The 16,388-nt window shown below is 45.8% G+C and overlaps 1 protein-coding gene across 1 annotated transcript in view; it reads right to left on the bottom strand.

The window, feature by feature from the left end:
• FBXO3 (F-box protein 3) overlaps positions 1-16,388 on the bottom strand; it is a 145,532-nt gene that overhangs the window by 29,051 nt on the left and 100,093 nt on the right. The window contains exons 4-6 of the mRNA XM_086959575.1: positions 15,053-15,167; positions 13,792-13,996; positions 4,277-4,322 (exon numbers count right to left, since the gene is read on the bottom strand). Of these exons, the coding sequence (XP_086815701.1) occupies positions 4,277-4,322; positions 13,792-13,996; positions 15,053-15,167 (366 nt within the window). The remainder of the gene's footprint in view (positions 1-4,276; positions 4,323-13,791; positions 13,997-15,052; positions 15,168-16,388) is intronic.

Consider the following 16,388-nt stretch of genomic DNA (forward strand, 5'->3'; position numbering starts at 1 on the left):
TAGGACATTTGGACTAGATAATTCTTTGAAAATGTCTCTATAGGCCTAATATGTCTGGTGACGATGCTTCGCAGACGTGCTTGCTGGCACAAGTCTTCTTCTCTTATCATCCTTGTAGTGACATTATGTGTGTATCTTTCAGCATGCCCAGTCAGCTTCGGATCCAGACAGAAGCAACTGATTTTCTAACTTGTAGCTCACTATTTTCCATTCTTCCGGCTCATTGTTATACTACTTGTCAGCGTTGGTATCTGTCTTCTGTCTTTCAGTTTCAGCCCGTCAAGTTTAGAAGTATAAATACATTATTGTGAAGAAGGTTTTCAAAGAGGATTTCTGTATCCACACTGCTAGTAGGCATTACAGGGATTGTTTTGTTAATTGTGTCGAAGACGCACACGCTTACTTTGTTGAATTGTCTGAATCTGGCTGAGGACAGGGTGATGGGTTGTGCTGTACCTTCCGATAGGAGGAGGGTGATTAGTTAAAGGTCTGACCAAAACTGTGGATGCGATAAGAGTTTTGTAAGTACATCAAATGAGAGAAAACCAGATACATTTTGGGTGTTTGAGCTGGGACAGTCCCCAGCTAGAGCACTTTTCCTATAAGCTCTACAGTCCCTTGACATTAGTTCTGTTCACTTAATGCTCATTGGAATTAATTCTCAACCTCAACCATGAAAATGTCCCCTCTTCCAGTTTTCAGCCTGGAACAGCCTGTGCTGCTCCAGCCTCACTATCATTCATCCCTGAGATCACCTTAGACCAGGTCAACTCTCTGATTGGGACCATTAAGTCAGGCAGCCCAGTAGACCTCGTACCTGCCCGTGTCATGCACCTCATTGGGAGTGTCCTTAGCCCCTTCATTCAGACGGTGATCAATCGCTCCCTGTCTGAGGGACTGGTCCCCCGGGTGTGGAAGGAGGCCATAGTCAAGCCTATCAGGAAGAACACCGCCATCCCTTGGTCAGACATGACCAACCTGAGGCCAATCTCCCTTCTGCCATTCATCGGCAAACTGACGGAGAAGCACGTCAATCACCATCTCTCCACCTTCATTGAGCAGACTGGCAGCTTAGACCATTCTCAGTCCGGGTTCAGGCCTAGGCATAGTACTGAGACCGCCCTCCTCTCCGTTACGGATGCCATACGCATGTCCCTGGACAGAGGGCTGTCTGTGGTGTTGGTGCTGCTGGACTTGTCCGCAGCATTCGACACCATATCCCACGCCATTCTCCTTACCAGATTAAAGGAGACAGGCATCGACAAATCTGCCCTGGCATGGTTTACCAGCTTTCTCTCAGAGCGGACTCAGAAGGTGAATATGGGCTCCTTTAGTTCCACCTCGGCTAACATCATCAGAGGAGTCCCGCAGGGCTCATGTCTTAGCCCTACGTTGTTTAACGTATATGTCTCCTCTCTGGCCAACATGACAAGGTCCTTTGGGTTTATGCCTATCTCCTACGCTGACGACACGCAGCTGCTGTTTACTTTTAAGACCTTTACTCCAGAGATTAGACAAGCTTTCTCTAACGGCATGACTGCAATCGCCAGCTGGATGGCCAAGAACTTTCTACAGTGCAACGTGGGAAAGTCTGAGGTCATGTTATTCGGGGAGGCGAGAATCCTCTGGACCCCAGATTGGTGGCCTTCAAGCTTGGGACAGGCCCCGCTCCCCAAACAGGTAGTAAAGAACCTGGGGGTTCGTCTAGACCAGGACCTCACCCTTTTTCACCATGCCAGCACCACTGCAGGGTCCTGCTTCTACATTATCGGCCTCCTTCGGAAGGTGTTCCCCCTTCTACCCGACGATACCCGGAAGACCCTGGTCCAGGCCCTCGTTTTAAGCCGCCTGGACTATTGTAATGGCTTACTCCTTGCTGCCAATGAGGGAGTGCTCAATAAACTACAGGTGGTGCAGAACACCGCAGCACGGCTGGTGACCAACACCCCCCCCAGAACACCGTTCCTCCCCCTCCTTAAGGCCCTTCATTGGCTTCCTATCCGGAAACGGGTAGAATTCAAGATCAGCTGTGTGATACACAAAAGTTTACACAATCTGGGACCACATTACTTGGCAGACAAATTTGTTTATCACCGTCCATCCCGCATCCTCAGGTCCTCCAACCAACAGTTGCTTCAGGTTCCTAGACATCATAAGACCAGACAGGGAGGCCGTGCCCTCTCCATCATGGGTCCACGTCTATCGAACAACCTCCCCCTCTCCCTTAGAGAATGCCAGAGTCACTCAGCTTTCAGGAAACGCCTAAAGACTGTACTATTCTAGGAGGAGTTCTTCGACCTGCTCACCTCACAGCACCGCGCGGAGATACACCTTCGGGTGTGATGCCGGCGCGTAACAAGCCCATAAATAAATAAATAAATACATACATTCTCAACATTCTTTCTATCGTGAAACCCTTCAATCACTTTAACAATCCCCTTCTCTCCAATTTCCTTAAAGAAATGATAGGGTCCCTAGTTCCACTCTGAACCAAGACTGTTAATGGGTCCCTACTACAAGTTGAGATCCCCGACAGCCTAAAGTCTGGGCTGGTAATCCTATTGTCAAAAAAACCTATGGCTGACCCAGAGGATCTGAATAACTTCCGACCAATCACAAACATCGCTACTCTGGCAAAGCTCCCCTAGAAATGTGTCCATGTACAACTGTGTAACACACAATAAGGAACTGAAGCTGCTGGATATATTCCAATCGGACCCCCATCAATGCCATAGCACGGAAACAACCATCACTCATATACTCGATGACGCTCTTACATTGCTCAACCGCAAAGAATCCTGCCTATGAATCCTACTCGACCTCTCATCAGCTTTTGATACGGTCAAACATGACGGTCTCCTGAGCCTTCTAGAACATAGGTTGGGGCTCTCTGGCTCAGTAATAAAATTGTTTGCCTCTTTTCTCCATAACAGAACACAGAAAATTAAAACCAACCAGTCCCTCTCCAATCCCAGTCCTTGCACACTGGGCCTGACCCAAAGCTCCTCGCTTTCACCCAAACTTTTTAACCTATTCATTGAACCTCTTACTAAAATCCTTAAAGCATCTAACATCCAATATTACATGTTTGCAGACGACACCCAGTTGTATATAAAAATCTCTTCCCCTGACGATATCAAGACACTCAACGGAACCCTGCACAAAACCCTTAACTGGCTAACCTTCAACCATCTCAAACTGAACGCCCTCAAAAAGCAACCCCTCCTGATTTCGGTGCCCAAGCAAGCCACTATCCTGGAAGAATATATGAAAAATCTTTCTGCTCTCAACTGCACACCACATATTCTTCCAGGATTAATATGTCAAACGTTGAAGAAGGGGATGTTGGGGTGACTGTATAGCAGGCAAGTACAAATCAGAGCAAAGAGTAACACTAACCGAGAAATGCTTACCAGCTATTTCTGAAAAAACATTACTGTTAAGCGAACTATCTACTCCATCTTCTTTATAACATCACTTTTCCTCTGGAACTCTATGTCACGGAAAGGAGCACATAATAACAAAGTTACCTATCTGTAGTCAAACCAGGTTACTGTTACTGTTACTTTTCCTACGTTTTTGAATTCAGGTTGCATGAAACAAAGGTGTACATTTGACAAGGGTTTAGAGGCAGCTGAGAAGTCAGAGAGAGTAGTGAAGGTACACCCCTAAATTCCAAATTCAATTTGCCTTGATGAAGCCTCTTCAACGGTAACATGCAAGAGGCATACGGGGAAGGATGAAGTTTCAGATTTTGACAGGAGACCACACGGTTTAGGGGGTTACTAAATTGAGGAAGGGGTCTAAAAGTGGCCAGGTAATGAAGTGGGGACTTGTGAATGTCTCTCCTTCTGGATAGAGAGTAGCATAGGGAGTCAGCATTTTTCAAGGTGGCTTTGGATAGCACTGAATAGGCACTGGCAACGGAGGTAAAAAAAAAAACTGGAGCATAAGAGATCACAGGAGGGTGGGGGGGGCTGGTCAAGCCTAATGATCATGGGAAAGGCGCGCTGAAATTGGACAGGCACAGGTAGCTTGGTGTGGGACAAAGATAGAAGTGCTTGAGTCAGTAATTAAATTGGTATGCCTAAATTACACACACCTTAAATAATTTGATATAGGAAGCAAATATAGCAAGTGCACCTAGAAGTAATTAATGTGCCTTTCAGCATATATATAAAAAAAAAACAACACAATCATTAGCAATAAAAGTAACTCGAGCCTTCTAATGTTCAAAACGTTTGGAAAAATATAAACTGAATTTTACTTTGCTTACCTGTAATGAACATGTCTATTGCAGATGGATTCTGTGCTATTTGATCCTACATACAGAAATGAGAGAATTAAAAATCTTGGATTATAAAATATAATAATATGAATTAAGAATTACTCCTGCAATGTTTCTGACCCACTGATTTCTTTTCTACGATTGATTAATTTGACTTTTGACATTACCCCTTTATTGTACCACCCCAAAACATGGAGCATTTAGTCTTTTCCTTCAGTCTTGTATCATTAGTTTCTTTGAATCTAACATCGCTAGATGTCCCTCATTGGAAACCCCATCTAAAGGATATTTATATGCAAGAGCAGGGTCTCCGCGCAATTAAAAAATAAAATTCCTTAAGAGTATCTCATACCTTGAATGTACGCAGAAGACACAAATGTATATTTTGTAAAACCCAACCATTGGATGTATATCACAAATAAAATAAAAATAGTCACCTGTACTGAGGGCATTAAGGATTTCTCCACTTTGTGTCAGTCAGTCAGTCAGTCAGTCCCGAAATCCCTAGTATTTCTTACTAAATAGACTCATGGACCCATCCCTCAAGCTTCTGCTCATTTGAGGCATCCTACCACTCGTTCTGGGTCACCTCAACCCTTCACCACTGCCCCATGGCTCCATAACTCAACTTCTCATGTACAATGGTGAAAAGGGCATGGATGCTGATAGGGTAAGCCGCCATCTTGCTTGAGGCGCTGGGTTGCGGACTAGTTGTTTCCATCCGCCCGCCCTCTGGCATTTAATCGCGCAATTTCCTGTATCCCCCGATTTGCTGCTAGCGTTCTCCCTGAGGCGGAAGCCGGGGAAGTTTGGCCTAAATCTACGCTTGTTCTTAATACTTTTTGCTGCTATTCGCTACTTTGCACAGAGTCTTTGTTTCTTGCGTTTTAACTGTGTTGCTGAATATTGCTTTTTACTTAGCCTTCTCATCTTGCTCCAGCCTCATTCCCCGCAGCGGATTAGGTGCTGCCATGGGATGCTGATAGGGTAAGCCGCCATCTTGCTTGAGGCGCTGGGTTGCGGACTAGTTGTTTCCATCTGCCCACCCTCTTCCGGCATAAATGGAAGTAATTTTCCGTCCGCGCAGCTGGCGGGCGCAGCGGGCGCGCCGACGGCGCGCCAAAGGCGTGCCTGGCTGTGCCCGTCCGTGCCCAAACGGGCCCAGGGGCCATTCCCGCTGGTCAGGACTCATCAAAAAGACTCACTTACAGGGCTGATCAACTGAAAACACACAGACCTCTAACCAAAAATGACTGTTTTCTTTTTGAACTGTTTAGCGAACTTCCCAGTCCTGCTTGTGCTGCTCACTTTCTCTGGAAGCTCTACAGCTGTGTCGTAGCTGTTCATTTCACACCACGATTTCTCATAAAACTTCTTTTTAGTTTTTTAGCCTGAACTGCCGCTCCTTGCCGAAGCATAGACGTGATATATATGATCTTCTCAGCGAGGAGTCAACTGATGACCTCTTTATCACCGAGTCTTGGCTTCATGACGGTTCTGGACCAGATGTCGCTGAAGCACTACCTTCCAATTACGCCATTGTTAGGCGCGACAGTCGCCAAAATAGGTGGCGGCATTGCTATTATATTCAAGAACATGTACCAATGCCAATTCGATCATATCACCTTACATAATTGTGAGGCAGCGTGCTTTAAACTTGCCCTTCATCCAAAAATAACACTTACAGGCCTTCTAGTCTATCGTCCTCCTGGCCCCGTTAATGCTTGGGCCACGCAATTGTCCGACCTTATTGCCTCCATCCTGACAAATTCCAGTAACTTTCTGGTTGTGGGCGATTTTAATGTACACCTGGATGACCTGGAAAATAACACAGGTAGAACCCTGGTGGCCGATCTAGAGGCCATCTATATCACATTGCACAATTGCGGTCCTACGCACAAGGGTGGTCACTTTCTTGACCCCATGTTTTCTAAGATGCCGCTACTACATTGTCCTCCTGCCACGCCTGTTCTTTGGTCAGACCATTACCTTGTCAGATTAATGTTTACCACCACGGGCATGTCACACCATCATAGTAGCACACGTGTTGCCAGCAGGAGGTACTGGAAAAAATTGGATACCATTTCTCTAAATAATATCCTTGCAACTCACTTACCCACAGAATTATTCACGCAGCCGAGATAATAAATTCCTGGCTTCTAGATGCCATCGACATCTGCCTTCCCTCTTCCCTCAAGAAGGAGAAACCCCATAACACACCAGCCCCTTGGTATAATGATGCGTTAGAAATGTGTGTCATCCTCTGAGGCGGAAGCCGGAGGACTGTGTGTGTGTTTACGTTTTAAAACTGCACTATTTTCTTCTTGTTCGAATTTTAAAACATCACTGGGCTTATCTGCTCTAAAGCGCCGACTTAAACGCGCTATCACCGCCCTCCTCGATCCCCTGACACAGCGACCCCTCGCTCTTTCAGGAACGCCCTAAGCCAATAGCCACGCCCACTGCGAGGCCACGCCCACCCCTGAAAACTACAAATACGCTGATTGGAAGCGCTTGTAGTTGAGTGTGTCATCCTCTGAGGCGGAAGCCGGAGGACTGTGTGTGTGTTTACGTTTTAAAACTGCACTATTTTCTTCTTGTTCGAATTTTAAAACATCACTGGGCTTATCTGCTCTAAAGCGCCGACTTAAACGCGCTATCACCGCCCTCCTCGATCCCCTGACACAGCGACCCCTCGCTCTTTCAGGAACGCCCTAAGCCGATAGCCACGCCCACTGCGAGGCCACGCCCACCCCTGAAAACTACAAATGTGCCGGCCATACCAGCGCAGCGGACGAGCGCAGCGGGAGCGCCGTTTGCGCGCCGAAGGCGCGCCTAAGGCAAGCCCGTCTGCGCCCGTCCGTGCCACGACCGGGCCCAGGGCGCGCCACGCCGCCCAATCTAAGGTATGTACAAACCCAATGCCTACTCTAACGAGAGAAAAAATCCTCTCCTTAAACAACAATTGCAAAAATTGTCACAATGTGATCAATGTCGACAACTGGTTAGGGCCCCTAAGCTGCCACTCATGTAAAATTACTCTCACCCCAGAGAAATTGTCACCCACTACGGAAGACTCGACCCTGGTCCGAGGAGCCCTAATCAACGCTAGGTCAATATGTAAAAATGGAGCTCACATCTATGACCTTATCACAGAAAACGATTTTGACCTACTATTCGTAACCGAAACCTGGCTAAAAGCATGGTGCAACCCTGTTATAGCCCACGCTGTTCCACAGGGATACCTCATTCAACGTGCTGACAGACAGGAACAAAGAGGTGGTGGCCTTGCCATTATCCACCGGGACTCCATAAAATGCTCCACGTTCGAGATATCGGACATTAAGGGAGCAGAAAGCTTAGGTTTCCGCATCCAGATAAATGATGAGAACACCTTTGCCGGTGCCCTCATCTATCGCCCACCAGGACCACAGAACGGTTTTTCACTTAGTTTTGAAGAGGCACTCAGCACTCTCGCCATGAAATACGCCAATTTCACAGTTCTGGGCGACTTAAATTTCCACCTGGACAAAGTTAACGACCCTAACACAATATGGCTCAATGAACTCACCGATATTCTGGGACTGGAAATACTGACCAAGAAGCCCACGCATAAAGCAGGCCACATCCTGGACTGCATTTGCACCAATCTCACTACCCTTACTACAGCAACTCCTCTGCCGCAAACGTGGACTGACCACTGGCTAATCCCCTTCAACCTCGCTCTTAAAAAAAGGACAAACATTCCCAAACCAAGAGTTGACACTCAGGCACAGACAGACTGGAAAAAACTAGCAAACTCCCCCAATCTGCACCTCGTTGCCGAGAAATTAAAACCCCTCCCCACTGGTTGCACTGAAACAGACTACAGTAATTTCTGCACATGGATCACAAATCTCGGCAAACCCCCCAATCCGCAAATAGTGAGAAAAAAGCATAACAAAAAATGTGCCCCATGGTTCTCCCCCCACCTCAAAGACAAGCGCTCAGAGGTTAGAACCCTCGAAAAGAAATGGCGTCGCACCTATAGCGACACTGAACTCCTAGATTACAAAACTGCTAGGAAACATTATCATGAAATGATAAAAACCGCCAAAAAAGAACATTTCCTTGAAGCCATCACTAAGTCTAACAACAATCAAAAGCAAATCTTCAAAATAGTCGATGACTTCATGAATCCCAGAATCCTTAGGCAAGAGATTCCACCCTCTCCCGCCCTGTGCAACTCAATTGCGGACTATTTCGAACAAAAAATTCAAAACCTAATTAAAGACTTTCCAGACCCCCCCGAATCCCTTCTACAGGAAAATCTACCAGCAACAAACAAAAACCCGCAGCTAAGCAATTTTGCCCCGGTCAGCATGGAGGAAACTCGCCAAGCTATCCTCTCTACCAAGTCAGGCTCCCCGTTCGATCCGTGTCCCCCTTTGCTACTCCAAACCATAGTGGACACTGTGAATCCCACTATAAACAATATTATCAATTCTTCCCTTGCTACCGCTGCCATTCCCTCTGAATGGAAACTCGCTGCCGTGAAACCCCTCCAAAAGAAAATCCTTGCCGACCCCACCACACTCTCCAACCTCCGCCCTATATCGCTGCTTCCACTACTGTTTAAACTCACAGAGTCAGCAGTAAACAAACAGTTGACCGCATTTCTGGAGGACAACAACCTACTACATCCTAGCCAAGCAGGTTTCAGAGCAAAACACTCCACGGAGTCAGCCCTCCTACATACGGTAGAGACCCTCAAGACAGCAATGGACCAAGGCAAAAAAGCCGTCCTGATCTTGCTCGACCTGTCGGCGGCCTTTGATACGGTCTCCCATCCCGTATTAATTGGCCGCCTGGCAAACTTGGGAATTGCAGGAACCGCCCTAAACTGGCTAAAAAACTTCCTTAGCCATAGAAAGCAAGTCACTTTACTGGGAAACTATCGATCAGGCGAGAAGGCACTAACCACAGGGGTGCCACAGGGCTCTAGCCTAAGCCCAATTCTTGTTAACTTATATATGACCCCCCTGATAGAGCTCATCAGCTCCTTCAACATCAGCACAATATCGTATGCTGATGACACGCAGCTCATCCTGGTTCAAGACAACACTACCTCAGCTGAAGAAAACCTGAAAGACTGTCTCACCGCCACTTTTGAATGGATGAGAACCCACCACCTTAAGTGTAACTCAGGAAAAACGGAAATCCTCCCCTTCGGTCAAGATAACCTCTTCTGCCCGAAACAGTGGTGGCCCCAAGATGCTGAGGTCCCGCCAAACACAATCAAATCAGCCCGCAACCTCGGGATTAGGTTTGATGAAGCCCTCTCTTTCAAGCAACAAGCAGGTACCGTGGCAGGGTCCTGCTTTAACATCATCAAGGGCTTGAGAAGGTTCTTCGACCTCCTTCCCCTGACGGCCAGGAAGACAATCGCAGTGGCCCTCATCACATCCCGCCTGGATTACTGCAATAGCATCTATGCAGGTTCCAACAAAAGCGTCCTGCACAAATTGCAGATGGTGCAGAATACCGCAGCCCGCCTAGTACTAAGGCTGCCCAGGAGGTCATCTGCTTCAGCAGCACTTAGAACCCTACACTGGCTGCCCATTCATAAGAGAGTACTATTTAAAATCCTGCTTATCACTTTCAGAGCCTACCACCAGTCGGGTCCCTCCTATCTGTCCCAAAGGTTTGGAAAATACACCCCCTCTCGATCACTCAGGTCCTCCAACCTGAACCTACTGGTGGTCCCTAGATTCAGGCTCGCAACCAAAGGTGGCAAATCGCTAGGTTTTTTGGGAGCTAGAGCCTGGAACAAACTTCCCTCCCAGATGCGTCAGATCCCCTCTGAAATCCTATTTCGCAAGGCCCTCAAAACCTGGATTTTTAATGCACCTGACACGTTAGTTCTAAAACTAATCTAACTTAACTCTTTTTAGTTTCAGCACTCCCCCCCCCCCCCTTTTTTTGCCAGCACTTTCCCTCTTTCTTTCCGATGACACTCTTATCACTAGCGCCAAGATGCTCCTTGGAGTGTAAGCCGCGCTTTACAAAAACTATATCATATCATATCATATCATAGAAATGGAGAAGTCAAATTGCAAAATACTTGAACGCATCTGGCGCAAAGATTAGTCCCTGTTAGTAGCTGCTACCTATAAAAATGCCTTAAAGAGCTACCATAAAGCTTGTGCCCTGACCCGGGCCAGCTAAGTCACTAAAACCATAACTACCGCCGCCAACAAATCGAAAGTATTGTATGGCTTGGTTAAAAATCTCGCTGGTTCCCTCACCTCAGCGAGACTTCCTTCCTTGTCTAGTAGTAAGTGCGACGAAATTGCTCAGTTTTTAATCAGTAAAATTGATAAGATTTACCAAGACATTTCCATTCAAAACGGTAGTTTGACTCCTCCAGCTGCTTCTGTTAATCTAGAGGGCATCAACCTTTCTTCTGTCTCCACCCTCGGTTCATTGCTTGTATGGCCTGACTTGCATCCCACTGTCCTTCATGAAATCAAGTGTAAGGTAAAATCTGGCTCCCCTACCGATCCCCTGCCCATCCCTATACTTCGGTTACTGGACTCTTCAGAGCTTTTTCCGATTTGCAGTACTCTCAACCTTTCTCTAAAGACTGCTATTGTTCCTGCCAGTTGGAAGCATGCAATGGTTACGCCTTTGCTGAAAAAGCCCACTGCCGACCCTAAGGTTCTCTCTAATTTCCGCCCCATCTCCTTGTTGCCAGCTTTTTCTAAAGTCCTAGAAAGACACATTCAACACCATCTGTCTCAGTTCATAACTACTAACAATCTACTGCACCCCTCCCAGTAAGGCTTTCGCCCTGGTTTCTCCACAGAAACCACGCTCCTTGGCATTACGGAGAACCTTCGGTCTCTGCTAGACAGAGGTGAGACTGCCGCACTGATATTACTTGACCACAGTGCGGCGTTTGACACTGTCTCGCATAATATTCTTCTTAAATCTCTAGCTGCTATGGGCATTGGAGGATTAGCTCTTGATTGGTTGGCTTCTTTCTTTACTGATCAAACGTTTACATTTTTTTCCCATTCAGTTACCTCCAAAATCTATCCCTCACCTTATGGTGTCCCCCAAGGTTTCATTCTAAGTCCCTTACTTTTCAATCTTTATGTCACTCCCCTGGCTCACATCGCCGACGGCGTCGGATTAACTTTGTTAACCTACGCCGAAGATTTGCAGGTCGTCTTCTACCTCTCACAATCTGACCAGGCCTCTGCTTCCCTCCTTCAGTTTGGATTTGGGGAAATCGCCAGGTGGATGAATCAAAATCTTCTCAAACTGAACGGGTGGAAGACGGAAGTCCTGGTCCTTGGGAATAAGCAAGATCTCTGGACCTCCAGGCACTGGCCTGAGTTAGGTCCGCTTCCGTCTCCATTTGAGCATGTGCGTAACCTAGGGGTGATTATTGACAGTGGTCTGACAATGCATTGTCAGGCCAACAAAGTTCCATCTACCTGCTTTACCATTTTGCATTGCCTGAAGTAGATTTTATGGATGCTGCCTACCGACACCCAGAGGTCTGTAGTGAACGCCTTGGTCACCTCCCGGTTGGACTATGGTAATATACTCTATCTGGGGGCGACCAAGGCAGTTACTAGACGCCTCCAATTAGTGCAGAACACCGCAGCACGTCTGCTCAGTGGTTGTCGTAAAACTGACCATATAACTGGACATCTCCGTGATCTTCACTGGCTGAAGGTGGACAGCCGAGTGAAATTTAAGGCGTTCAGTTATATGCATAAGATCAGGATGAGAACTGCTCCTAGCTATTTGTAAACCCTTGTTAATGTCTACGCCCCTACCCGTCCCCATCGGTCCTCTTCTCAAATTCTTTTTACTGTACCTAAGTTTAGATTGTCCAGAATGGGCGGAAGATCATTTGCTTTTCTAGGGCCCAAGCTATGGAACTCTCTTCCTTTAGACATTCGTTCCGAGAACTGTCATGCTCGTTTCCATAAAGCCGTTAAGACCTGGCTTTTCAACCAATAATTATGCTCTTCTTGTGCTTACTGTTAGTTCTCATTTCTTAGCGGCGGGAAACCCTTTTGGGTAGCTATCGAGCTTTATAAACTCAATAAATAAATAAATAGATTCTTAAGAGGATGGAGATTATGATGGGGGACTCTCCAATATCCCTTCTCGCTGGCAGTGACTCAAAACCATAGCTAGATTTCAAACTAATTCAAACAAAAATGTCATGCCAGCATGACAAGTGCTGTACTGGACACTGACACCAAAACAAAACCAGAATCCATCACAGGCACTACCGAAATGTGGAAGTTTCTTAAATAGTACAGAAAAGCCAGGAAGACACTTTAGACACAAAACCACTCTCTCTACATAGGGCGCCAACCTCTGGCACTGTAAAACAAGACGCATGTTTTCTATTCACTCTTAACTAGAGACACACAACTCAATACCCTTTTGAAATGCGCTAGTTAATTGATGGGAGGAAAATGTAACTTTTACACTTTTTCAAGATTGACTTCTTAATGATCTCTCTTCAATGCCTGCTTACCACATGCAGCCTCTCACTGACATTTGGCTTTCTCTTCTTTTGTCTAGCATGTCTCACTTTGCTGAGCAAATAAGAAGGGGTGGGCAATAAATTCCCCTCTTCTGGCAGAATTTTGGCCACTCAGCGTTATTCATGTAACGTAGAGTTCTGTCTGAATTCCGCAAAGTGCTGTAGGGTAGAGTTTATTCTCATGCGCAGTTTGCCAACAGTAAGTTTTGCCAGCAAGATCTGGCATCCCCTAGTGCGGTTTTCGGTCACTAGGAGGGCACTCAGGGAGATTTCCCCTATACAAGCAGTCACAACCATTCGTGGTCCGAAAGCTGTGCTTGAGTATAAATTCTACTTGAGCAGCAGCAAAATCAACTTGAGTGGCAGCACCCTCTGGTATTTTGCATTGTGCCGTTCACACTGATTTTTTCAGCATGGAATGAGCACCTGGAGCTAAAATCAGCGCGCGCAGCACGATATGCCTAATGCCACCCGTTTGCGGAAATGCACGGAAACTCAAAGCGGTTTCATGTAACTTTGCGGAATTCCGCATGTTCCGCCCACCCCTACAAATAAGTTTACTTTGTCTTTTCACTGTGCTCATACCACATGCAGTATCAATCCACTGCCCAATAAACACAGACGATTTGCATGTGGCCAGCAGAAATTAATCCAATGATTTATGGTTAAATGTACACTTTTTCTCAGATAAGTGTTAGAGATGCATTGCACTTAAATAATGCTACTGCTAATGTTACTCTAACAACTGAAATGGAAAGCAGAATGTATAAAAAGTGACACCAATCAGATAGTGGTCCACGTTGCTCTGGTTGGGTGTAAGGGTTCCAAGCTAAGCATGCAACCCACATTAAATACCAATTCTCAAATGCATTTCGTTCTGACTTTGGAAGCAAAGCACATACATTGCTATATTGGCATTAACTTCTTCGGTAGAAGAGAGCCTTACTGGACATTGGTAGAAAATATCACACTGTTCGCGCCCCTCTACATTCTCTAGTGCCATGTACTGACTCAGGCCGGTGTGAATGCAAAAGGTCAGAGGCAGGCATTGCCGCAGTCCAGGTCTATGCTGGAATCCTCCTGCAGCAGTATCAATATCCAGCAGATCTTCTGAGCGATAGTGATTGGACAGAGCCATGCTCCCCATCAGCCTGAGTGCAAAATAGAAGAGAAAACAGTTACAGTGATGTGCAGCAACACACATAGATTTCCTCTACCTTTGTCACATTGTGGTTTGTAGGCAAGTGGCCCACTTAAGTGCCAACAGAAACTTCAGCGAAAAAAAGGTGCATAAACAATAAAATAAATAGCCATTAAAATAGGGAGCATATTATACTGAATACTAAACTAACAGGTGTTATGTAGACCACAGATCTATTATAGATGAAATTCAAATCAAACTGTAGAAGCAGCACCTGAAAATGTCCAACCTCCCCACACTGCAAGGTCCTTGACGAATGGGTGACAGAAGACTCACAAAAAACAAAGTCTATCCTGCACGTTTTGTAGACACTACTGAAATAGTGACTAATTTATTCAAGCCCTTTATTGCTTGCAATGTCGTTTTTCAAATGTCTGCCGACATGCTCATAAAAGTGCCTTAAAACCAGGAAATTAAGAGTGTGCTTAAACCATCGGTATTACTTTGCACTTGACTCACAAATGGAGCAACTATCTTTTTAACCAGATTTCTATTCACCAACTATACACACACTTGCCAGATTGTGGAGAAGTGTGGCTCAGTGGTTAGAGGTGGCAGACCCAGAAGCTGAGATCGGCCGTGGACCAGGGTTCGATTCCCCGCCTCGGCGGGTCTTGGGCTCAAAAATTCCACGAAGTCGACAATTATTGCTCTGGTGCCTACTCGACTCACGGGGTCACACTCTGCGACTCTGGGCAATAGCTTCCTTAATCTCCACTATGGCCCCTCGCGGCGGGATGCCTGGCTTTCACCTTGTGGATACCCGGCCGTGGTATCTCACAGGGGAATACCAGGACGGGTTCCCTAAGCAAGCGCCTTGAGGCCCCTGGGTTAAAGCGCGCTATATAAATCGAAACACATTTACATTTACACATTTACATTAGATGCAGAGGCTTAGGTGTGCACTCATGTAAGCTAAGTCACAATTAACATATATTTGAAGAAAAGACCAACACTAGTATCTATGTATGACATCTCTCTTTTAGCTCGCTTTTCTACAACTTACCCTGGTACCACAAGCCTCTGCCCGTTGTGAATCCGAAAGGAGCAACGATAGTCGTCTGGTAACTTGCATTTGATCTGGTCTTCCATTGCATTGAGGTCTTGCTCTTGCACTCCATCTGAGAAGAAGATTGCAGTGGTAACTGTACACAATATCCCATCAATGAACATCAGGATCATTAACAGCATTCCTTCTTATGTCAGCATCTGGCACAAGAATTGTGTAGTCCAGTCAGACACAATAGTGATTTTTCATTTGAATTCTTGTCCTTGGTGCTCCCAGTCTTACAATGGCAGCAGATGTCCAGTTCCATTGCAGAACTCAACAGGTAGGTGTTGGCCCTCGTAGAAATCTCAGTTATTAATGACATTCACTTGCATTTTCCCCCCTTTACACCCACTCCTACCCCAAACCCATCCCACCCTAGAGTTCCCTGAGGGAGAGCGCCCCTCTATACCTTGCTGCAGTTGACGTGTCAGCATCACGGAGTAGCGTGTGGAGAGACTTAAGTCGACAACCTCTGAATAAAAAATTCAAACAGTACTATCTTTATGAAGGAAAAGAGCACGAGTAAGCAGCTAATGAAGCCCATTCCTACATCATGCCCACATCATTTTAAATCCTTTCCTTCTATTCCCCCCCCCTCTCACTTCCCCCCCATTTGCAATGTACATTTGACTACTGATTATGTATTTTAGCATTTATTCTAATGATCACCCCCACATCTAAAAAAGAAGAGGAAAAAGGAAAGGAAAAAAAAAAGGAGAAAAAAAGAAAAAAGGATTTGAAGAAACGATAGTGTCTTTTAAAGTCAATAGTCAATTTTTACATGTCCCATTCCAATTTGTTTTTTTTTCCATTTTAAGTACTTACTTTTTTCAGTGCTTGTTCAGCCTCATTTTCTTCCGTAAAGAAGTATACCTGGCCATTTTTGATCACCTTTAGCCTAGCTGGCTCTTGTAAGTATACTGTACATCCGATCGTTTTAAAGGAGTCAATCATCTTGCGTAGCTGTCATCTTTTGTCCATCGTTTCCTTGCTCAGGTCGGACCGAACAAAAAAGGTGATATTGTCCACTGTTACAGGATTGTTTGGCCTTGCTTTTAAAGACACCGCTTGTCTTAACAAATAGTTCCCAAAATGTATCAAGACGGGTCGTGGATATTTACTATCTTTATTTCTTTGAAAGAGTGGCAATCTGTGTACTCGTTGTAATTGGGAGTCCCAATCTCAGTCTGATAAGTCGACGAAAGCTTTCTGAAATAATTTCACAACATAGGACCGGGGGTCTGCACCTTCTGACCCTTCAGGTACCCCAAATAATCTAAGGTTGTGTCTT

The sequence above is a fragment of the Lissotriton vulgaris genome, chromosome 2_2 (assembly GCF_964263255.1).
Source record: "Lissotriton vulgaris chromosome 2_2, aLisVul1.2, whole genome shotgun sequence".
NCBI classification, from domain to species: Eukaryota; Metazoa; Chordata; class Amphibia; order Caudata; family Salamandridae; genus Lissotriton; species Lissotriton vulgaris.